The sequence below is a fragment of the Sarcophilus harrisii genome, chromosome 5, assembly GCF_902635505.1.
Source record: "Sarcophilus harrisii chromosome 5, mSarHar1.11, whole genome shotgun sequence".
Classification (NCBI taxonomy): domain Eukaryota; kingdom Metazoa; phylum Chordata; class Mammalia; order Dasyuromorphia; family Dasyuridae; genus Sarcophilus; species Sarcophilus harrisii.
The window spans coordinates 287,649,817-287,672,603 of NC_045430.1; the positions used below are offsets into that span (position 1 = coordinate 287,649,817).

A 22,787-nucleotide genomic window follows, 5' to 3' on the forward strand; every position below is an offset into this window, starting at 1 on the left:
GTAGACCTGGTGGGAAGGGCCCGAGGGACACCCCATAGGATGACAGATCACTCACCGGCTCACCGCGGTTTCCAGGCTTGCCAGCAGGACCCACAGTCCCATGAGGCCCAGGAGCTCCAGCGTTGCCAACAGCACCAGGATTGCCGGGGTAGCCTCGCTCTCCCTGTGGGGGGCGGGAAAGGGACACTCAGCCTGGCCACTTAGCAGGGCCTGGAGATGTCCCAGCAAGTCAGAGACGACACTCAAAAGACGGCTATACCTTGTGACCAGCGAGACCGTCTCGGCCGGGAGGACCATCGTTGCCGGGGTTCCCCTGTAAAGTATAGGAGAGAGCGGAGAGTGTTAGTGGGCCAGCCAGGACCACTTGGTCTGGGCCAGTGCCCCTGCCCTGGGAGAGGGCCCAAAGCCCTCTGCCCTGCTGAGACAGGCAGCCCCCAATGGCCCCTGGGGGTTTCTGGGCCAAGAAGCCCCTTGCCCCGGCCCCTGCTCTGCTCTGGCTCGCCGCTCCGGCAGAAGGTAAGAGAGCCTCTGCTCTGCTGTTCAGGCCACTTGCTCAAAGGCCCAGACCGAGCCCATTTCTACTGTATGGGACCCAGCGCAGCAAGACCCGGGCCCCAAGGCCTGGCCCTCTGAACCTCAGCTTCCCGCCTCCCGTGTCCAAGGAAGGGTCCCCTCCTCCTTTGTCACTTGTCCTTCCTTCACTGTGACCCCCAGTGAATACAAGCCCTCAACAAGTGGGGTCACAGCACAGAGAATGGGGATACAGCTGTCCTCCCTCATTTCCCTTTGGGGACATTCTGGGCCTCGCTCGCTGTCCCGGCCTAGCCTGCCCCCCGAGAACTCCCGACTATGCTCTCGAGGCAAGGGCCCCCCCAGGACGGCAGCCCCCCCCATCTCCCCTCCCGAGCCTCCCGAGCCTTTGACTTACATCACGCCCAGCTTCGCCAGGAGCACCATTGACGCCAGGGCTACCCACGGCCCCGGGGGGGCCTCGAGCTCCGGGAGGACCAGAAATGCCAAGAGGACCGGGTTCACCCTGTAAAGGCAGAAGAACCTTCTGGGAACCTGGAGCAAACACCATGGCCCTTGGGGTTGGTGGGAAGGGGCTAGGGACCAGCTGGGAGCCAGGGGCCAGGGCTCCACTTCATTCTGGGGCCATCAGAGCTGGGAGAGGGCTTCAGATTCTGGGGGCCTTCCACGCCCCTGTGCTGTGGGACGGGCTGGGGTCCGCTCGGAGCCTGTGGCAGGAGGAGGGAAGGGCCCAAGGGCCACAGGAAGAGAAGGGGCAGATCTCTCCCCGCCCGCCCTTTGCGGCCAGCCACCACTCACCAGAGAGCCCGAGACCCCGGGAAGACCACGCTCGCCTCTTGAGCCGGGGAGACCCAGAATGCCAGGAGCACCGAGAAGACCTTGAGGGCCTGAGGAGCCGGGGGGACCCTGTGGAAGAGAAAGGGTGTCGAGTGCTGGGTGCCGTCCCCGGCCCGTGTGGCTGCCGGGAGCGCTGGCTGGGGGATGGCCCGCACGCTTTGTCGGGGGGCTGTAGGATGACACTTACACTGGCACCGGCCTCTCCGGGGGGACCCTTCTCTCCAGCAAAGCCAGGGGGGCCGACGGCGCCTGTCTCTCCAGCACGGCCGAGGGGACCCTGGTCACCACGGGGACCCCGGGGCCCTTCTTTTCCAGCAGCACCAGGGGGACCGGGAGGGCCAGTGATACCCTGCGGCAGGTTGAGATGGTTACAGCCCGCCCCAAGCAGCGCAGGCCATAGGTGCAAGGGAGGCCGGGGAGATGGGGGCAGGTCCCCAAGAAATCGGGGGAGGGCTTCCCCTGGCCTCAGGAGCTACCCCACGTCTCAAGTCAGGGCAGGGCCTGGCCAAGCAGAGTCCTTGGGACCAACTTTGGGGGCTGAGAACTGCACTCCCTCTTTTGGGGGGCCCTTCATGGGATCTCCTTTCTCCTCAATGCCTGGACTGGACGTTTGCTCCCAGGAGGAGCTTGGGGCCGGCCTGGCCGACTCTGGCCACAGGGGGGGGGGGCGGCTGCTAGGCCTGGACAGTGACCCGAGTGGGCCTGGACTTGCCTTTGAGCCAAGTGCCCCCTGAGGAGGAGCAAAAGGCGCTTTGGCTGGGAATTAAACCTGTCCCTCCCCCTGGAACTCTGGAACGGGCCCATGTTGGGGTGCACGGGGTCCTGGGGGCCCGGCTCGGGCCATGTTGCCCCTCGGCTGGTCAGGAGTTTGGAGGGTTTACTCACAGCAGGCCCGGGGGCTCCAGTTCTTCCAGCAGCACCAGGGAAGCCAGTCATACCCTGGGAGGCAAGGTCAGAGTTAGGGCAAAGTCTGGGTGGGGCAAGGCTGAGGGGTGAGGGCCCGGGCGCTTGGAAGCCCCCCAAGTTGTGACCAAGGCCACAAGGTCCGACCAGAGGCCCCAGACTTTCCCTACCCCCACCCCCCCCTTCACACTAAGGATAGCACCTTGGGGGCCGCCCTTCCATGGGGAGGGTGAGAGCAGCTGACCCGGGACAGGGGCATGGCTGAGGGTGTCCCTCCCCCGGAGGCTGGAAAGGCGAGAAGGGGAGCCCAAGGCAGGTCTGCCGGCCCAGCCAGGGGCCACGTTCCCACCCAGAGTCTCCAGAGCCGGCCTCCCCGGCACAGGTGTGTATCCTCCCAGCCCTGGCCGGCCCTAGAGGTCACCTGCCGTCCACCCGGCCCCACAAAGGCTTTTACAGGCACTTACAGGGGGACCGCCATCGCCACGACCTCCAACAGGACCAGGGGGGCCATTGGGACCCTAGTGTAGAAAAGGAAGAAGAGGAACAAGAGTTGGTGGTGCTCCCACGGCTTCAGCCTCAAGCTCTCCTCTCGGCATGGGCGAGACCCTCTCTGTTTTGGGGGCCACCCCCGGATTTCGGCTCAGGAAGCCCCGGTGGGGTCGGGCTGTAGCCGTCAGAGGCAGCTGGGGGTCCCGGGAGGGCTCAGCTCCGATATTCTGAGACCCCCAGCCACCCAGTCTGTGCCTCAGTCCCCCAATCTAGGAAAGGGGAAGGATGGGACTTTGCCCCCATCTCCTGATGGGCACGGGGGGGAGCCAGTTAGGGGGCGGGTACACAGAAATCACTGAGGGGAGGGACGGGGCCAGAAGTCCGACCTTGGGGCAGTTCTACTTGACATTCGCCCCACGTGGGCTCAGGACTCGGGACACGTGGCTAATGGCGCATTTGGTCTGTGGGATCCCCCCAGAAATCGGGCCAGCGCCAGGCAGTGCCAGGCCAGCCAGGAGCAGCACTCACCGCGGGGCCAGCTGCGCCCACGGGGCCGGTGGGGCCCACGATGCCGTTCTCTCCCTTAGGCCCCTTGGTTCCGCGTTCTCCCTTTGCTCCAGCTTGGCCAGCAGCGCCCTAGGGAGACGAGAACCAGCAGAGGGGTGAAGGCTCCATTCTGCCCACCCTGCACCCCCCCGGCCAACCTCCTCAGGGAGAGCAGCCCCGTACTCACAGGAGGGCCAGCAAATCCGTTGGGGCCTGCAGGCCCGGCCTCTCCACGGTCACCCTGGGTGGAAGAGGGACAAGAAGGTCTCACACCCTGGCTCTGACTCCCCATCTCCCGGGCTGACAGAACCAGGGCTGGGGCTACTTACAGGAGCTCCTCGGTTCCCGGTGGGACCAACAGGACCGGCGGGACCAGCTTCACCCTGGAGGATCCAAAGGTTAGTGAGGGGCCAGCTTGGCAGCAGGGCAGGCTCAGGGTGGGCAGACGTGGATGGAGGAGGGCCCTGGGCTCCCTCCCCCTGGGCTCCCTGGGCCTGGGCCTTGGGGAGAGGGCCTGCTGCAGGCCATGTCTAATAGAGGAGGAAGTCTGGGGTGCTTCGGCAAGGACCCTTCTGTCCAGATGGAGCAGCCCTGGCTGGGGGCAGTAGTAGTCTGGGGTCTGGGGTCAAGGCTGCCATAGCGGCCAGGAGGCAGAGCAGGGGTTTCAAAGTGGGGCGTCACTGCCTGTGGAACGGGGCTGGCTTAGAGCCGCAGAGAGCTGTGGGGAAAGGTCAAGCAGTCACAGGCAGGGAGTACTTACCCTCTCCCCAGTGGCTCCGGCGGGACCCGGGGCACCCATGGCACCAGGAGCTCCCTAAGGGCAGAAGGAGAAAGGGCTCTTGTCACTGCTCACCAGGGAGCACTCTCCTGCTTCTCCCCCTCTTCCTCCCTTTCCTCCTCCCATCTTCTCTGTCTCTGTTTTGTTGGCACATGTCCACCCCCAGGCACAAGGTCTAGGGGATCTACCAGGGGTGAGCCTCAAGAATCAGGCCATGAAAACCCTTAGGGACTCTGGTAGCCCTTCCTCCCCCCGTGCAGGAGGGTCCGTGCTCAGGACCCACTCAAACTCCAGGGCAGCAGGGGAAACATGGTCCAAGTAGAGCTAAAATGGGCTGGGGGCAGCTAGGGGGCGCAGTGGACAGAGCATCAGCCCTGGAGTCAGGAGGACCTGAGTTCAGATTCCGCCTCAGACACTTAACACTTCCTGGCTGTGTGACCCTGGGCAAGGCACTTAACCCCAACTGCCTCAGCAAAAAAATATTTAAAAAGGGCTCAGGGAAGTGGCCCTTATGCCTCCAGGACTTTCCCTGGGGTCTCCTCAATGTGCAAGCTGCAAAAGGGGGGGTCTCAGGCGCCAGCTCCCATCTCATCTCTCCCGGGCCCCAGCAAAGCTAATGGAAAACCTAGACAAGGTCACATGGCATCCTTTGGATGGCAACTGAGGCTGCAGTTTTTGTTCCTATTTAGTGGATGTGACTTTTGGGGCAACTGAGGGACTGACTGAGCCTCTGTGGGTACCCCCAGGGCCGACATCCATTACCCTGCAGCGTCTGTTCCTCAGGGAGGCCAGACTAGTGCCCAGTGCTGGGCAGTGGCCCTTGGTGCCCGCTTGGGAGGTGCTGATGGCCCAATACTGGAGAGTGGCAAATCTAGGGCCTCTGGGGCCACAGCCCATGTGGCAGGGCATCCTAACCCACAGTAGGCAGCTTTCCTGTTTGAGTCACCCCTCAGGGCTGGACTTCCCGGGGGAACCCCCGATCTCGGCCACTCTGACTTCTAAAGGCCGGTGACTGCCGCCTGTGCTTGGCACTGCTTGGTAAGAGCTTGAGGGGCAGAGGAAGGGCAGGAAACCATATCCATCAGGGGCCGGAGGCCAGCAACCTCCGACAGGTCCTGGCTCCTTCTCTCCCTGGCTCCATGGAGGCTGGACTCACCCGAGCGCCGTCTCTGCCTGGGTTTCCGAATTCTCCTCTGGGACCAGTTTCACCCTGGAAGCATAGAGGGCCACGTGATTTGGGGTTCAGAACTGCCCTAAAGAGGTGCTGCATTTCCAGGGGCAGGCAGTGCCTCCATCCCACTGGGCACAGCCCCAGGGCCCCTGGAACCCTTCTGGCCCAGTCCTGGCACAGTGGCTCCCCCAAGGAGAAGTCCTCCCTCCCTCTCTTCCAGGTCAGAGCACCCCCTTGGTGCCCACCTGCCCTCCATCCCTGCTCACGCTGCTGTCCTGCTCACCTTTTCTCCTTTGCCTCCAGGGACACCGGCTGCACCACGCTCTCCTGGCACTCCACCGGAGCCAGCTGGGCCTGCGTTTCCAGGGGCACCAACCACACCAGGCTCTCCCTGCCCCCCAAATGAAAAACCGCCTGGTTGGGGGAGTGATGGGCACAGGCTGACCCTGTCTCAGCCCAAACCATTAAGAGGGAAGGATCTCCCATCACCCCCTGCCATCCCTGGGGAGAGGGGCTCCCCTCCTCCCCAATATTTGCCAACGATTTGTGCCCCTCCTGGTGTGGAGGAAGTCCCCCCAGGCAGCCAGGCCTTCCTTCCCCAAAGGGCACGTTCAAGAGGGGTGCCTCTTCTAAGGCAGCTGGGTGACCCAGGGTGCAGAATGTCGGTCTTGGGTGTAAACCCAAGCCCAGATGCTTCCTAGCTGGGGGGCCCTGGGCAAATCACATAAGCCCCTTTGTCTCAGTTTCCTCATCTGTAAAATGAGTTGGAGACTGCCACAAAAACCCAAACAGTCGGGCACGGTCAGCTGCCTAAACTACTGCCCCCTTCTGTGACTTTGCCCACTCAGTGGCCAAAGGCTTCCACCGCCCCCTACCTTGTTGCCATCGGGGCCCGGGGGACCAGATGGACCGCGGCTTCCGATGGAACCTGTAGGACCGACAGCTCCGCTTTCTCCGGGGGGACCACGTTCACCCTGGAGGGGAGAGGGCATCGGGAAGAATAAGTCTGGGTGGGAAGGGGGGTACGCTGGCATTTGGGGCCCGATCAGGGAGAGTGGGCTCTCTCCTGCCCGATGGGAAGGAAGGCGAGCCTCCCAGTCCCTGAGCAGACAAGGGCCGAGCATCCTAGGCTCCTTGGGCCCCTCCTTAAGGTGGGTGCTCCCCTCCGCTGCGGTGTACCCCTCCGCTGGTGCAGCGGGCCCCTGGGAAAAGCCTCCCACAGGCCCCAGTCATATTTCTAAGCCTTTCATCTGCAACAGGACACAGATCTGCGGTTTGGAGTTTCTTTTACGGTTCTGAAGAACCTGGCCAAAGCTGCGCCTTTCCCCGTTTCACAGCTGGGAGCCTTTAAAGGGGACCAGGCCGGCTCTGGGGACAACAGTAGCCCCTGCACAGGCCCAGGGGGCTTGGCCTGTCGGCATCCCCCTCGGACGGGGGGCTGACCACTTGGGCCCACCTTCTGCCTGGTAGTGACCCTCAGTCCCTTCCGAGGGGCGGCCCCCAGGGATACTCACTCTTGGGCCGGCAGGGCCAGGGAGGCCAAATTCACCAGGGAGACCCTAGAGAAAAGACAAAGACAAGTCAGCCTGTCCACTGCCGCCCCCATGCACACTCAGGCCTCCCCAGGCCTGAGGAGAAGCCGGGAACAGAGTGCCCACTGAGACCAAGTGGGTGGGGTCGGGCAGGGGGCTGGAGGTGCTGGGGAGTCTGTGTGTGTGAGACAGGGCAGGGGTGCCACAGAATCCCTGAGAGACAGGGCAGAGATGCCACAGAACCCCTGAGAGATAGGACAGAGTGCCACACAACTGCACCAGAGGCAGGGCAGGGTGCCACAGAACCCCTAAGAGATAGGGCAGAGATGCCACAGAACCCCTGAGAGATAGGGCAGAGATGCCACAGAACCCCTGAGAGATAGGACAGAGTGCCACACAACTGCACCAGAGGCAGGGCAGGGTGCCACAGAACCCCTAAGAGATAGGGCAGAGATGCCACAGAATCCCTGAGAGACAGGGCAGAGATGCCACAGAACCCCTGAGAGATAGGACAGAGGGCCACACAACTGCACCAGAGGCAGGGCAGGGTGCCACAGAACCCCTAAGAGATAGGGCAGAGATGCCACAGAACCCCTGAGAGATAGGGCAGAGATGCCACGGAACCCCTGAGAGATAGGGCAGGGATGCCATGGAACCCCTGAGAGATAGGGCAGGGTGCCACAGAACCCCCGAGAACAGAACCCCACACTCACCCTTTCTCCTACTTTGCCGCCTTCACCTGCAGGGCCCGAGGGGCCAGGTAGACCCTACATCAAGAGAGAGGCGGAGCGCAGGTTAATTCTGGTTGGATCTGGGCCTGGGGCCTGGGGAGGGGCCGGATTGTGGCCTGCCTTACCTGGAAGCCTGGAGGACCAGCGGGACCCTGTTCGCCTTTCCCACCTTGTACACCCTAAAAGCCACAAAGGGAAAGGTCATTTTTTTCTGAGCCAGAATGCAGGCGTGGTGCCCTGCTGAGCCCAGGCCGGCCACGTGGGCCGGGACAATACTCACCGTGGGGCCGGGGGGTCCCTGAGCACCGTTGTTCCCATCGGGGCCAGGGGCGCCCTGTGGAAGAGCAGAGGCACGGGGTCACTCGGGGCCAGTGGCAAAAGGCCCTGAGTCCCCGGGCCTGAGGCCGGTCGCTCTGGATCCTTCTCCTTAGAGATGGGGGAAAGCCCCAGGCCTGAGGCCAGTCAGGCCTGGGTCGGTTCCCAGGCTTCTCCCACTGGCCTCGGGAGCTCTAAGTAAGGGAGGGTCTTAACTGAGTGCGGGCACAGCCACCCCACACCTGGCCCTTCTAGGGCATCAACCCACCTCTGGCCAAGCAAGACGGCTGTCCAGAGGCCAGCCTGGGGTCACCCTGGGGGCTGGGAGGCTGAGCGCAGGGCCCAGCATTTGCACCCAGGCCACAGGGGTTCACGTTCCAGCCGGCCACTCCCTCACCTGCTCCCTGATGTTTCTGGGCCCCTCCACTCACCCGAGCACCAGCGAGACCAGCGTGACCTTTCTCTCCGGCTTTGCCAGGATCGCCCTGAAAAGAAAGTGTGAAAAGGAATGGAGGCTGACCCTGAGGGACGGGCACGGCACGGGCACACAGGGCGCCGCAGCTGGGCCTGCTTCTGCTCCTATCTCACGGAGCCTCATTCACATACTACACTGGGCTCTGGTGGCGGTCGGCGGGTGGATACGGGCCTGGCACAGGCCCATCGGGCCGAGTGGTCAGTGGGCAGACCCAGGCCCATCGGGCCGAGTGGTCAGTAGGCACACAAAGGCCCAGTGGGCCGAGTGATCAGAGGGCAAACCTGGGCCCATTGGGCCGAGTGGACGGAGGGCAGACCCGGGCCCATGGGGCCGAGTGGTCGGAGGGCAGACCTGGGCTCAGCAGGCTTCCTGGTACAAATATATTGAGAAGTGCAGACTTCACCATGGTGGATTTTGAGGACATGAAGTGCCTCCATTACTTATAGAAGGACAAGGGACAGGAGGATGGCACAGGGGCGCCTACACTGGGTCCCCGGGAGCTCCAAGGGAGCAGAGTGCCAGGCGAGACCAGTGCCTATGAAGCTGCGGACTTCAGCACAGGAGGTCTTGGCTGTCACCAAGGGCTCCTGGGGGAGGAGGCAGGCAACCCAGCCCAGAAGAGCCGGGTCCCAAGCTGGGGGGGTGTCTGGGCTGGGTCTGTGCCAGGAGGCAGAGGGCACCTTCTCTGGAGGGCACTGGTGAGATGTGATAGAGGACCAGGGAGAACGTGGGGCCACAGATCTGTTCTGCTGAGGGTCTGTGAGGGGTTTCTCCCTGCTCCCCCTGCTCCGACCCCCGTCCCTGGTCCCCTGTGGGCACTTGACCCATGTGGCCAAAGGAATGACCACGTGGGAAGGTGGGGCGCCGCCACACTTACATTAGGGCCTTTGGGTCCTGGGAAGCCGATGTTCCCGGGCTCGCCTCTGTTCCCAGCAGGACCTGTGGGGCCGGGTCGGCCATCGATCCCAGGGAGACCCTACAAGAGACCGGGGCGCTTAAACTGAGAACTCCGCGCAGGCTTGCAGGCCATGGCAAGCCTGCTTCCTGGACAACGCCTCCAGGGGGGCACAGGGCCCCCACAGCCTCCCACTGTGTGTGCCCGGCTGATCCTGAGCCTGGCGGGGGGGCCAGAGGGTGGACGTGGCTATACTTACGGCAGGGCCTTCCTTCCCAGTGGGGCCGACGTTTCCAGGGGAGCCAGGGAGACCCTGGGGGTGGGAGAAGGTGCATTTAGTGGCTTAGCTTTGAGAGTGAGGGAAAGGGCAGGATTCAGCGGGGGGTGAGGGGTGGAGGAGTCCCCAGCCTCTGGCTCTGGGTCTCTCAAGTTCCCAGTAAGTAACCGACAAGTGCCCGGAGGCGCCAGAGATGTGGCCACCCTCGCCCCCAGCCTACTTACTTTCCCCACAACTTCCCAGACCCGCTGCCCTTCTCAGTCCCAGCTCTGCCCTTTACTAGTGACTCTGGGGGTGTCGTGGCTCAGAGATTCCTCTCCCCTGTACCACGGTCGCGGGACGGCCGGGCCCTGACCACTGGGCCATGGGCTCCGGCAGAGCGCTTGCAGCCCCCAGCTCACCGACCCATGAACCATGACTTGGGATATGACCCCCCAGCACCTCCCACCCACATCAACCATCTTCAGAACAAGATAAACGGGTTGGCCCTTCTGGGGACTTTCCCGGGTCCTCTGATGGGGACACCCCCCACCCTGGGCTTGAAAAACTGCCCCACGCAAAGCGGCCACTTACACGGGGGCCCATGAGCCCGGGCTCGCCAGGCCGGCCGGCATCTCCATTGGGGCCTCGGGCTCCAGCAGGTCCGGAGGGGCCGCGGTTACCGGGGGGACCCTGTTTAGCAAAGAAGGAGACGGGAGGTGAGCTCTCTGTCTGGCCTAGTCCGCACAGGGCGGGTGGGGGTCTCTGGGTCCACCTACCATGCCTCCAGCTCGGCCGTCGGCTCCAGGAAGACCCCGGGATCCAGGGACGCCCTGCCAAGTAGGACAGAAAACGATCAGATCCCCCAGCCATGAAAGCCTCCCGGGCAGGGCCCCCCAAGTCAGAGAGCCACCCCTGGGTATGGTTGGGGCAGGGAGCCACTGGCCCAGAGGCAGCTTGCAAACACACGCTTCTGTAGCTTAGCCCAGGAACCCCACCGCGTGACCGGCTTCCACCTACTCTGAGGCCGGGGGGGCCCATGGGGCCCGTGGATCCTGGCTCTCCATTGGGTCCTCTCTTGCCTTCTTCACCGTTGGGGCCGGGAGGGCCTTGGGGCCCGGCAGAGCCCTGTACCCCACAAAAACAAGATGCAAAAGGAGCAGTTACAGCTCTGCTCAGTCAGGCAGGGGAAGGGGCCCCCAAACTCGGTCGCGGAGCAGTTACTCACCGGTTCTCCCTTGTTTCCACTCTCTCCTTTGGAACCAGCAGGACCAGGCTCGCCCTAGAACCAAGGCACGGGGGTCACTGGCCAAAGCTCCTGGCAAGGCCTCTGGCCCAGAGGGTCATCTGCTCTCAGAGGAGCAGCCCGGGGCAGGGAGCGGAGGCTGGGACGGGCCTGTGGGCAGAGGCTGCACTGGGAACGAGAGATCCGGAAGGTCCGGCCATCCTCAGGATGCGCAGCCCCCAGGCTCTCAAAGCCAGTTAAACCAAGGATGGGGAGCCCCTGAGAGGGTGGGGATACAGGGAGTGGGGGGGGGGAAGAAGCTGAAACGACTCACCGCAAGTCCTCTCGGACCGGAGGCCCCAGCAGCGCCGGCAGGACCAGGGATGCCACGGGGCCCAGGCAGACCGGGGGCACCAGCCACACCAGGGAGACCCTGTGAACACAGCCCAGAGCAGCCCCCTGTCACTCTCTGGGGGCCGCCAAGGGACCCACACAAGAGCCAGCCCAGGGACACGTTTGTGAATACTTACCGCTGCCCCCTTGGCTCCCGTCAGACCATTGGCACCGGGATTCCCCTAGGAGAGAAGCGGGGATGGTGAAACTGGCCTCCAGACCACCCTCCCCCGCCACAGCCTCCTCTCCCTCCCCCGTCTGCCAGCCCAGGATCCCTTACCGCAGGACCAACAGGACCAGTCATGCCAGGAAGACCCAGCTCTCCACGAGGGCCGGCGGGGCCGGCGGGGCCAGGGTTGCCGACAGGGCCGAGTTCTCCCTGGAAGAGCCAACACAGAGAGCACAGTGACTGCCAGAGGAAAAGCCGGCGAGCCGGCCTCGAGCCCTGGCTGGCCACCTGTCAGCTGGGAGACCAGGACAAAAACTTCCCCTCCGGAGGCCCTGGGGCCCCTGCTCTGGGCTCAGCAGGGCCCACTGCCTTCCTTGCCAGCTCTGAGATTCCCCGGGCTGTCCTACCCCACCCTTGTTTTCAGCAACTATCCATCACCACAGATTGGCCAATTCTAGGGACCGCCCCTTGATAAAGGGAACTATCCAACTGAAGATGGTGCTGGGGAAAGGAGATCCTCACTCACCTTAGGGCCAGGGGCGCCTGGGAAGCCAGGGGGACCCGCCGAGCCAAGGGGACCCTAGGGAGGCAAAGGAAGCAGTTCAGATGTTGTCTCCCTGGGGCCAGAAGGCAGCTCCCGAGCCGCTGGGCAGCCGGCTTTTCAGTTTGCCAACAACGGCAAACAGCGGTAACACCATTACCCAGAGTGAGGGTCTGACCTCAGAGGATGATGGGAAGAAACCCTGGGTGGGGGGGCAGGTGGGGAGCTAGCCAAAAGCAGCCAAGAACACCAAGAGCAAGGCGGCGTCCTGCAGAGTGCTCTGTCCCTGCGGCAAAGCCACGCCCCGACGCCAGTGTGGTTCACATGGCCAGCAGGGGCCAAACAGCCAACTGGGGCTCGGGGCCCGGGAACAGGCCTGGCCTGGAAATGCAGGTTTCTCAGCCCTCGAAGAGCTTGAAAGCACTACATGCACCCACTCACCCAGACACTGACACACAGACGCCCAGACACACACCCCACTCCTTATCAAAAAGCCCCCTGAGGTCGCCTCTATGGGACTTTGCCCACCTTAAGAGGCTGCCCCCGCGGGCCGCTGGTACCATTTTACTTGTTACTGGGAGAAAACGATGGGGGGAGGGGCCCTCATCTGGACACGGGTCAAAGCCCCGTCTTAATTTCCGGACAGCAGGTCCAGAGAAGCTCCTTGTGCCGGCCAAGGCGCAGGTTGGACCGGCCATGGCCTCGGGCACCGGGGCAGGGCTAACGGGAAGTTTGGGGGTGCAGAAGAGAGCTGCAGGTGACCCCGCAGACGCTCCAGGTCTGCGAAGGCTGGGGGAGGTCCCACACCAGGCTCCTCCCAGTGGCGATCCGGCCCGTTCCCTGAAAACCTTGACGTCACGGCCACAGTCCTGGCCGGGCCTAGCCCCTCAGGAAGAGAGCTGCGCTATGGAGCTCTGGGGGAGGGGGGTGCTTGTAGGGGCGATGGCTTTGGGGGGAAAGGCGGGGACGGCCCAGGGGCCCTCGGGGGCTTGGGCAGACTCCCTTTCCTCTCAGCGGGTGCCTCAGGCTGGGACCCTTTCGAGGACCGCCAGGAGTCCGGGGCTGGCGTCCGAAGGGATGGGCCTCGGGATGGGCCTCGGGGAATTCCGTGCGGAGCCCTCCCCCGCCCCATTCCTCCCCGGGAACCCCGAGAAACTTACGGCGGGACCGACGGGGCCGACGCTGCCATCGCTTCCGCGAGCTCCCTGTGTGGAACACGGACAGTCTCGTGAGGACCCGAGATTGCGCAGAAGCCCCTCCCCCCAAGGGATCACTAGTTCTTACCGCGGGGCCGGGCCCTCCGATGCGTCCCCTCTCTCCTGGGAGGCCTCGGGCTCCCTGGGGGCAGAAAAAGAGACAAGGAGGAAACTTTGGGCTTTCTGCTCTCCCGCCGCTGGGGCCGAGGCGGGGGCTTTCCCGGGTCACTGAAGGCCGGAGAGGGATGCGCCCCTGAGCTGTTCCAGTCCAGCCGCAGGGACGCTGCGCCTGGAGACGGGGCTGGGGCGTCTCCCTCCCCAGAAGGAGCCCTCGGCACACTTACCGCTTGGCCAGGGGTCCCATTTTCTCCGGGGGCGCCGGGTTCACCCTAGGGAAAGACAGACAGACGCTGTGAGGGAAACGTTCTTGTTCGGCCCGCGGAAGCCAGCGGGCATTCGGGACTTCCAGTCCCACTGACCCGCGTGGGGGTCCCAGTGCCCCCCTCCCTCCTGGGCAGGAGAGCCAGGAGCAGTGCAGAATGAAAAGCCCGCGATAGCCCGGGAGGAGCCCGGGGCTCAGAGAGACTGTTCCGAGGCACTTTGTCTCTGGTGTCTGACAGCGAGCTTCGCCCCTGCTACAGCCTGCAGGGAGGACCCCCACCCCCCACCAGCGTCCCGTGCCCGAAGCACGCTTCTTCACATTGTCCTGTGAGCCGGCTGCTCCACGTCACGCCTCGGGCTGCACCCGGCTGGCCTGCACGGTGCGTGTAAATGCACACACTCAGGCGTGCGGGCAGACCCGTGTGCGCACGTATATGTGGGGGTGTGCCTGCATGTTTGTGTGAGGTGTGCATGTGTGCATGGGCATACGTGTACGTGTGGGTGTATGCATGTAACTGCCAGTGCATTTCTGCAGCTGTGTGCATGTTTGTGTAAGCACCTGTGAGTGCAGGTGTGTGCACAATGTCTATGTGGGCATTTGTGGGCACGTAAGCACCTGTGTGCATATTTGTGCATTGTGCGTACGTGGGCGCACAGGCATATGAAGGTGTTCCTGTGCATTGTGCACCTGTGTGTGCGTGTGTGTGCACACGTATACGTGGGGGTTTGTGCGTGGTTGCATGTGTGGGTGTTTGTGGGCATTTTTGCACACATGGTATATGTGTGTGTGTGCATGCATGTAGAGCCTGTGTCAGGTGCACCAAATACATGGGTGTTTGTGTGCATGTAAGCACCTGTGAGTGCATGTTTATGCACGTGTATGCACAGTGTATATGTGTGTGCCCCTGTGTGCCCCCCTCCCCATGTGTGCCCCTGAGCACTGGGCGGTGGCCCACAGGCCACATGCTCGGCCTCGCCCAGGGGGCTCGCAAGCAGGCCAATTCAGGACTGGACTGAAACGGGCTCTTGCCGCCCCTCCTCGGAGCCCCCCTCCTCTGTAGCTCCCTCTAAGAGCCACCTGTCTAAAGTCGGTTCCAAATCAACCTTTACCTTGACTCCAGGAGCCCCAGCTTGTCCTTTCAGTCCATCAAGACCATTGTGCCCCTAAAGAGAGGAACCAGCAGGTAAAGTTCTACCTGAGATGCCCCCTGAGCAGGACTTCTCCTGGCAGCGGACCCTGGGGGCCCTGAAGAGAGCCCGGAGGCCCAAAGCCCTCCCTCGGGCACTGAGTGTGGGGCCCTATCCCCAGACCCTCAGGCTGGACTTGGGAGACTGCTGGGGGCTGGATAGGCCCCAAGGGCGCAGCAGAATCCCCACCAGGGTATGTAAGAGCATTGGGCCTTGGCCCCATCCTGCCTGCCCCCCAACCCCGGGCGCCCCCCTAGCTCTCTTGCTCCCCAGACAAGTCCAGTGTCCTAGATGATGAACCGGAGAGAGGACACGTACCCGGATTCCCTTGAATCCAGGCAGACCGGGAGTCCCGGGGAAGCCTCGAGCGCCCTGCAGAGAAACGGGGGGAGTCAGTTGTGGCCCCCACCCCCAGACCCCAGCCCCGGTGCGTGCTCTCAGCTCAGGCAGCCTTCCCACGACCGGGAGCTGGGGTGACCTCCCGCGCGCTCCCTGAGCCGGGTCTGTCAGACGCCTGGGGATGGCCATGGGAGCGGTCGCCCCCAGGCCCAGAACGGTGACCCTGCTCTGGGAAGAGTCTCACCTGGGGTCCGACAATTCCTCTCTCACCAGGCCTTCCTGGCTTTCCAGGGTGACCCTGTAAGGAAAGAGACGGGAGAGTCCTTCCATTGGTGAACGCTAGGGTGGCGCTCAAAGGAAGGGAAGCCTTTCAGAGGAACCCCAGTATTTCGGGGAGAGTCCCACGTGACAGAAGATGGCCCCTTAGTCCAACATGACTGCGTCCCCCACATGGCAACACCAGTCCTCTGGAGGAAAGCTGTTTCCCCAAGGAAGCTCGACTGAAGTGTGTGCTTTAGCCCAATCTGCTGAAGCCCTCAGCCCCACTTGTGCCCCAGTAGGGGGCCCGAGCCCCCCACTTACATCTTCACCACTCTTTCCAGGAGGTCCAGGGGGTCCTCGGGCACCTGCGGGGCCCTAGGGGAATGGAGAGAACACACTGCTGTTAGCCCCGACCCCTGTAACACCATAGAAGTCACCCAGACCCATGTCGGGGTATCTCTACTTACAGTCTGACCAGGCTCTCCCGGCTCACCGGCGGGTCCTTGGAATCCTTGGGCACCCTGGGAAATGGGAACGCCACAGAACAGCACATCAGCATCCTTAACTTGGTCTCCTCGTAAAAAGAGACTCATTCGAATTTACTCAATTTACTTCAATTTGCTCAAATGAGTAAAAAACTCTTGCATTTACTTACAGGAGGTCCACTTGCACCAGGGGGGCCTCTGGGTCCCATCAAACCCTGTCAAGGGAATACAGACGATGACCAATGGAGAAAAGGCAAGGGGAGTTGAGCCAGCTCCGGGACCCGGCTCAGGGGAATGGGCAGGCTGGGAGGGGGAGAAGACCACCACACTGACCCTCCCTCCCTCCCTCCTCAGACAAGACTGGATTATCTGGGATGCTCCTCTGTCCTCCATTCCGGACAGAGGCCCTGGGATCTGGGAACCTCTTTGTGGAGGCCATTAGACGCAGGAAGCACCGAGCTGGGCCGAGGAAGGGCTGAGCTTGGACACTAGCCTGCCGGGTCACCAGCCTCGGCCTACTGTGTTTTCCTCAGCTGTGATGGGGGCCGCTTCCCTCCAGGACAGAGGAATGAGCGAAGTGCTCTTCCTAAAGCACTGCCGCCCTTCGCCATGCTAGAACAGCTGGGAAGCAGGACAGGGTTTGGCAGAGGGGTGGCAGGGGATGGGGGAGACCCCTTGCCTCCCTCCCCCCTCCCCCCAAAGGGGCTTCTTTCTGACTGGTTCAGGAGAGCTTGGGGAGTATTGGAGAGGGGGTGCAGAGAAAAGCCCCATTGGGCACAGATTTTCTGTGAGGCTGGCCAGTAAATTTCTCCTGACTCCAGGGCCCAAGGCCACCATGCCTAGGCAGCTCCTGTCACTCCAGGCTTTGGGGAGGGCACAGGACACAATGCCGCCCCTACGAGTTGTTGCATCATGACAGACGGAGAGTGGTGGACATTTCTAACCCTCACGTCCTAGGCCCCACAAGCCAGCCAACAGGCCGAGCACTCGCTCTGAGAGCTGGATCTAGAATCACTATTTATTAAGCTGAATGCCAGCAGGTGCCCAAGCCCAGCTCTCTGGCTGGCACACAGCAAGATGTAGTTCCCCTGTAGCCCAGAACCCCAGCAATCACTGGACATGCAACAGCCCACTAGATGACCCCTGTCCTGGGGGGTGCGCCATCTTGCCCTCTCAGCTGAGACTGGACTCTCCCAGGCAGGCTGAGCCACACTTTGCCCAGAAGCCAGGCTGGCCATGGCCCCACAGGCACCGGCACCACATTGGCCACCCTGGTTCAATGTTCACGGGTGAGCACTTTCATTTTGTGTCATACCATGGCACGATAAAGAACGGGGCGACTGCAACAACCCCAAACTGTGATTTGGCTGGAAATCCTACCATTGGTCCTGGGCCCATGTCCAATCCTTTGCTAGCATCGTATTGGGCTGCGAAGTTCTAAGGAGGGAAAGAGAGAAGAACGCAAGTGAGCGGGCTTTTCTGACCATCTTGGGGTTAAGCCAGCTGGTTCTGGGAGTACGGTCTCCTGTCTCAGACCCCTCTGCTTTTCTTGGGAGAACAGAGGGATGGTCCAACATGTGGGAGCTGCCATCGGGCCAAGGTGAAAGAGCCCCAGCTGGGCTGGAGGGGGAGAGAGCGGGAAAGTCCTTCCTTTGGGCAAAGTCCAAGGCATCTTTCTGTTCCCCAAAGTGTCCACTCTGCCCCCCTCCCCCACTGCCAGCCCTAATGAGTGGTCAGCTAAAGGTCCACCCTGTGCCTGAGGTGGCTCTAGTGGGGATGGATCCTTTCAAGTATAGGGAGGTATACTTCAGGGGACCCTGAAGCTGAAACTGAACTGGGGGTCAAAGCCACCCTTCTGAGACCTGAGGGACAGAGGTCAAGAACTAGTCAGGATCATTTGAGAGGTCAAGAACTAGTCAAGGTCATTTGAGAGGTCAAAAACTAGTCAGGGTTATTTGAGAGGTCAAAAACTAGTCAGGGTCATTTGAGACAGCCGAACAAAGGCGCTCCTGTTCTAATTACCTTCGACTAAATTAAGCCTGAATTCATGTTTTGCTAGGTTCTATGAATTCTAAGGCAACTGAGCCAGAAAAGAAAGGAGAAACAGAAGGAAGGAGGGAAAGAGTAAAATAGAGAAGGAGAAAAGGAGAAGAAGAGGGAAAGAAGGAAGGGAGAAGAAAAAAGGAAAGAGGGAACAGGAAATGAGGAAAGGAAAGAGAGAAACAAGGAAGGAGGGAAAGAAGGAGAGAGGGGCAGGAGGGAAAAAGAGACCTGTTGGCAAAATTGTAAAAATGGAATCCATTTGTTTAATTTTCATCTCAAAGATGCTTGAAAGTAGCAAATAAACTAGTCTCCATCAGCATTGACTTCAGCCCCTTCTCAGAGCCAACTGTTTACACAGGGATTAGAATTACTGAAGAGATCTTCCCGTGAAAGAATCAAGTCTTCCACACAAAGCAGATTTCTACCAAAACTATCAAGGAAAACCAATCCCTCTGAAGCCCTCAGCCCTTCTATACCCTCTCCTGGTCTTTTAAATGTAACAGTCCTGTGCTAACATGAAGGTTAAATGCAAAAGTGAAAAGGATCTTACCCCACCAAGACCAGGAGGACCAGGGGGTCCGGGAGGACCTGGGGGACCATCTTCACCATCTCTGCCTGGAGGGCCTGGGGGACCCTGTTGTGCAAAAGATGAGTTAGTTGAGCACCAAGAAGGTCCTGAAATCAGTGCCGGGGATGACGATTCTCAGGCAAGAGGGGTAAGTCATCCCTTTTCATAGATTTCTTGGGAGAAATGGTTGCCATTTGCAATCAAGTAGATTCAACATCAGACACGTTCATTTGGGAATATATCAAATGGAGGGCTATATTGCCTCTGTGATGCCCAGAAAAATCAGACCCAGTTAAAATTCTTCACTCTGTGAACTTCCTAGAATTAATGCTCAGAATCTCTTCCCAGAGGTCTTGCTCTTTGCTAGTCTTTCAGCATTTTCTGAAACTCGTAAAGAGAAACTGAGATCCCTCCCTCCCTGTTTGTTGTTTGGAATTACAGATTTCCCGGGTAGAACAACTTTAATGTAATCATTACTTTGGGAGATTAGAATATTTTAAAATACTATCACTGGATTCCTCTTGGCAAAGTATCTTTGATAGAGATGGAATTGGGATCATACTTCTTGGCCCAAAGAATCCAGCAAAGATGAATGCAGAGGGGATTTCTATCGAGTCAAAATTCATAATTCCACAGTTATAATCATCAAATGGAAAATGTCAGCAGAGGAATGCCACAAATATTCTTTTTAACCCAATAAATATTGCACACACAGTAATTCCTTACAGAAGAATACTGGACACAAAATAGGGAGTGGAAGAGCTCCCACTGGCTGTCAAACAACCCCATACCCCAGAGCACAGATTTATCATGCCATTAAAAACTACATGAGGATGAATTAATCAAGCAGAAACAAACAAAAATATATCCTTGGGATTGAGAGGAAGAGATAAATCAGCCAATAAAAAAGTCCATCACAATAATGCAGATGGGGGGGGAGGGGCAAGGTGGTAGTGATGAAAAATGGATCAATGAACATAAATGTATTTGCTCTACTGGCTACCCAGTTGGACCATTTACAACATGCTCTGTTAAAATCGTTGCTTATTGTAAATTAATTTGCCAGTTTCTAGGGATTTTTAGTGCAAGTTGTTCTAATATGATCGGATTTTATAAATCAAGATTTCTTACCCTTTGACCGCGTGGACCTCTATCTCCTTGTGGTCCCTTCAAGAGAGAGAAACACGACTCAGCTATAAAGCTCAAGGTGACTTCTGGTAAACAATTAAATCATTCTCAAGTATGGTTCATTGTTGGGACTGGACTAACTAAGCCACTGTGGTCAAAGTGAATTTGAACATAGCCTTTTTTAAAATGAGGGAGGGGGGAGCACCAGACAACAAGTGCCAGCCCTTCTGGCAATACCTGTGCTGGTATTACTGTCCAGGGCAAATTGTAGGGTGTGAAAAGATCTTTGCTACAGATTGGACAGCACATGTAGACATGAAAACCTTGCAAAATTTCCTCAGATTAGACTCATTAACCTTAACCCATTATAGCCACACCATCGGGCACTTTCAGACATGTCTTTAGCATGCAATCAAGGCTGACTCATTTGGGAGGAGAGCCAAATTTTCCTTTGTTTTCCTCTAACTTCATAGATTTTGTCATTTACCTAATTAACCCCCAATTAACCTGGTCAAACAGTTGAAAACCACACACACACACACGCATATTTTTAAAAAATCTACCATATATCATATGACCTTTAGCTGTGAAAAGTTAGTGCATCTCCAAATTGTAAAAGAATTAATTCACGCTTACCTTTCTTCCTCTGGGTGGCTGGTGGGAAAGAAAGAATCAAAAGTCATTGGGAAGAACAAGCCAGACAGGCATGTCTAGCTGATGGATTTCAGGTTAGCATTTGCAAACGGACATTTCGATGTTAGCAAGACCATTCACTTATTTACTGGTGGCAAAGTGCATGCCGCGCTGCTTAGGGCGAGAATGGAGTTAAGGATCTTGCCTGCAGACAGGTATAAAGGCTTCATCCTTCCCAGATTGTTAGGAGGGAAAAGTGTCCCTGGCTTTCCACGGTCCTCTTGCCCAAGCGACTGGCTCAGAAGCCCCAGCCTCCCCCTCTTCCTTATGCAGCTCTCCTTGCCATGGCCCAGCCCACAAGGGTGGGCCCTTGCGGGGGCAGCCAGTCCCTACCACCTGCCACCAAGAGCCTTCCTACAGTTCTTGGGATTGCTGCCTATCAGCGACAGTGTGCACCACCCCTTCCTCCCAAGTAACTTGAGCCTGGCTCCCAAACTATAAGCAAGAATACCGAAAAGTGATACTGACCTCCTGTACAGCTGTAGGGGAAAGGAGAAAAGAGAGACATCATTATTTTGGATTAAGACATCATTGGGTCACTGACATGGAATAGCAGCCACAAGGCAGATGATGAAAACCAAAAGAGGAATGGCCGGAATCATTGGAAAAGCCCCATCGTGTCCTATAGCTTCAAAGAGAAGCATTGGAAGTGGGAGGGAGACCAGATCCCATCAGAGGTGGCCTGGGCCAGCATCTGGCCCTCAGGTAATTGGACAGGAGCTTATAGCACACCAAGTCCCAGTCCATGAGGGGGAATTGGCTGAGAATTAATTGTAATTAAGAGCATTGGCAGATAAACGAAATTCTCCAGGTTGGGATATTAATTAGCAAATGATTTACAACCACAGGTTAAAACTTCTCCACAGTAACTCATTTCCAATGTCCTCTCTTGGGCAAAAAGGGCATTCTGGGCTTTGGGCCAGGTCCTGGCAGATGCCATACTGAACGAGAAAACTGAGCCCTTGTACCAGCCCCTCTAAGGTGACTAGGAGGAAGGAGCAGGAAGCTGGGGGGCAGGGTAGGGCAGATTCTCGAAGACCCCTGGCTCTGACCCTGAGCTTCAACTACTCTTAAATGTCTCAAAGACTAAAAAGAGAAACAAGTCAATATTGTTGGATTTCCTTCCTAAGCTTCAAAATTGTCCCAAACTGTAGCTCACCCCACTGGGTGGGGTATAATGAGCCATATCCTGACTTTAAGAAAGCAAGGGTCCTGCTCCAATTTGGGGTGGGTAATTGATCCTTAGAAAAATGCTCCCCGGAACTATTTCTGGGGCGACATAGATCCCCCCCCATTTGTTGGGTGCCACAGAAAATTGGACTCGTCCTTTCGCTGTCTCCACCGACCGGAGGTGGGGTGGGGTACAAATAATGTGAGCTCGCCTCTTCCCCAACAGGGCACCCCGAATGAGCGATTTGCTTCCTTCCATCAGAGCAGAGAGGCGGGATTTAACTGAGTTTTGGACGTGGGCGTGCAGATATCGAGGAATGGGGTCCGAGGTGGAGTACGTAATGCAGCGGACCCGCCCTCAGCCCTTTCTTTATTCCCCCCTCCCCCCCACAGCCTTGTGCCCCGCCCCACCCGGGTTGTCCATTCGGTTCGAATCAGTCCCTAGCCCCCCTCCCTGTGCATTCCCAGCAATACGGGGACCTCGACGGCTGGGGGGTAATCCCTCTAAAGCACAGAGGTAGGCGAGCTTCCTCTAGTTTCCTGGTTCTTGAGGCGCCCCTAAGAAAGCTCCCGCTCCCCTCCCCGGGCTGCGGCGGGCAGGGAGTCTCGGATTGCCCACAGGCGCGCCCAGACGGGGCGGCTTTCTAAGATAACGGCGGCTTTAGCGCCACCGGCCTTCGAGGAACCTCAGCGTCCCCAAAGTGGAACTGGGGTATTGGGGAAAGCCCACGCCGTCCTGGGGCCCTTCGCAGACTGCCCAGAAGAGGGCGCCCAGTGCACACCGACGTCTCCGGTGCCAGAAGGAGCCCCGGGGGGCCAGCCTGGGCACGCAAACAAGCTCGTTGGGGATGCTCTCCAAGAACGTGCGAGGATGCGGAACCGGAGGGACGGAGGGGACACCTTGGGAAGGCCCCTCCCTCGGTTTACAGCCGAGGAGACTGAGGTAGAAGTTGGGGGGAAGCGGGATGGGGCGGGGGGAGGGGACACCCGGCCGCTGCTCTAGAGACGCCGCAATTTGAACTCCAGCCCGAGCTCCTTGCACAGCTGCTGGCCAGAGCAGCCTGGCCGTCCCTGGCCGTCCCTGTCCAGCGCCGGCTGCCCCCTACGTTTTCCACTCCTGGGACGCCCCGTGGCCCCAGCCCCCGGCCCGAGGCCCGCTTACCCTGAGCTGCGGCCAGGCACCAAGTGGCCGCGAGCAGCAGCCAGAGGCGCGCGTCCGCAAAGCTGAGCATGTCTGCGGTCCGAGGGACGGACGGACCTCAGACGGACATGCAGACTCCTTGGGGCGCGGGCCGGGCCGGGGGCTGTCGGAGGAGCGGAGGACTCTGAGTCGTGGGTCCGGCCGACAGGAAGACCACCGGCCGCCGGCTGGATGCTAAAATAAGGTCGGCCGGCCGCCTGTATTTATCCGGCCCACGGCTCGGGGGGCCTGGGGTGGCCCCAAGCGCGCAACAGCCAATCGGAGGCGGCTGGCGGGGGCCCGGGGACGGGAGGGGGGAGCTGGGCGGAGACTCGAGGGGGGGCTTCGGGGCGGGGCGGGGCGCTCAA

The 22,787-nt window shown here is 59.7% G+C and overlaps 1 protein-coding gene across 1 annotated transcript in view; it reads right to left on the bottom strand.

Moving 5' to 3' along the window:
* COL1A2 (collagen type I alpha 2 chain) overlaps positions 1 to 22,580 on the bottom strand; it is a 28,051-nt gene extending 5,471 nt beyond the window's left edge. The window contains exons 1-44 of the mRNA XM_031940777.1: positions 22,402 to 22,580; positions 20,538 to 20,548; positions 20,013 to 20,030; positions 19,380 to 19,415; positions 18,231 to 18,314; positions 17,018 to 17,074; positions 15,808 to 15,852; positions 15,620 to 15,673; positions 15,474 to 15,527; positions 15,136 to 15,189; positions 14,871 to 14,924; positions 14,475 to 14,528; positions 13,328 to 13,372; positions 13,072 to 13,125; positions 12,948 to 12,992; positions 11,773 to 11,826; positions 11,358 to 11,456; positions 11,215 to 11,259; positions 11,019 to 11,117; positions 10,688 to 10,741; positions 10,480 to 10,587; positions 10,239 to 10,292; positions 10,054 to 10,152; positions 9,463 to 9,516; positions 9,186 to 9,284; positions 8,265 to 8,318; positions 7,799 to 7,852; positions 7,644 to 7,697; positions 7,501 to 7,554; positions 6,770 to 6,814; positions 6,131 to 6,229; positions 5,539 to 5,646; positions 5,241 to 5,294; positions 4,067 to 4,120; positions 3,636 to 3,689; positions 3,494 to 3,547; positions 3,289 to 3,396; positions 2,736 to 2,789; positions 2,254 to 2,307; positions 1,556 to 1,717; positions 1,330 to 1,437; positions 929 to 1,036; positions 260 to 313; positions 56 to 163 (exon numbers count right to left, since the gene is read on the bottom strand). Of these exons, the coding sequence (XP_031796637.1) occupies positions 56 to 163; positions 260 to 313; positions 929 to 1,036; positions 1,330 to 1,437; positions 1,556 to 1,717; positions 2,254 to 2,307; positions 2,736 to 2,789; positions 3,289 to 3,396; positions 3,494 to 3,547; positions 3,636 to 3,689; positions 4,067 to 4,120; positions 5,241 to 5,294; positions 5,539 to 5,646; positions 6,131 to 6,229; positions 6,770 to 6,814; positions 7,501 to 7,554; positions 7,644 to 7,697; positions 7,799 to 7,852; positions 8,265 to 8,318; positions 9,186 to 9,284; positions 9,463 to 9,516; positions 10,054 to 10,152; positions 10,239 to 10,292; positions 10,480 to 10,587; positions 10,688 to 10,741; positions 11,019 to 11,117; positions 11,215 to 11,259; positions 11,358 to 11,456; positions 11,773 to 11,826; positions 12,948 to 12,992; positions 13,072 to 13,125; positions 13,328 to 13,372; positions 14,475 to 14,528; positions 14,871 to 14,924; positions 15,136 to 15,189; positions 15,474 to 15,527; positions 15,620 to 15,673; positions 15,808 to 15,852; positions 17,018 to 17,074; positions 18,231 to 18,314; positions 19,380 to 19,415; positions 20,013 to 20,030; positions 20,538 to 20,548; positions 22,402 to 22,471 (2,940 nt within the window). The 5' untranslated portion in view covers positions 22,472 to 22,580. The remainder of the gene's footprint in view (positions 1 to 55; positions 164 to 259; positions 314 to 928; positions 1,037 to 1,329; positions 1,438 to 1,555; positions 1,718 to 2,253; positions 2,308 to 2,735; positions 2,790 to 3,288; positions 3,397 to 3,493; positions 3,548 to 3,635; positions 3,690 to 4,066; positions 4,121 to 5,240; positions 5,295 to 5,538; positions 5,647 to 6,130; positions 6,230 to 6,769; positions 6,815 to 7,500; positions 7,555 to 7,643; positions 7,698 to 7,798; positions 7,853 to 8,264; positions 8,319 to 9,185; positions 9,285 to 9,462; positions 9,517 to 10,053; positions 10,153 to 10,238; positions 10,293 to 10,479; positions 10,588 to 10,687; positions 10,742 to 11,018; positions 11,118 to 11,214; positions 11,260 to 11,357; positions 11,457 to 11,772; positions 11,827 to 12,947; positions 12,993 to 13,071; positions 13,126 to 13,327; positions 13,373 to 14,474; positions 14,529 to 14,870; positions 14,925 to 15,135; positions 15,190 to 15,473; positions 15,528 to 15,619; positions 15,674 to 15,807; positions 15,853 to 17,017; positions 17,075 to 18,230; positions 18,315 to 19,379; positions 19,416 to 20,012; positions 20,031 to 20,537; positions 20,549 to 22,401) is intronic.
* Positions 22,581 to 22,787: the final 207 nt, after the last annotated feature.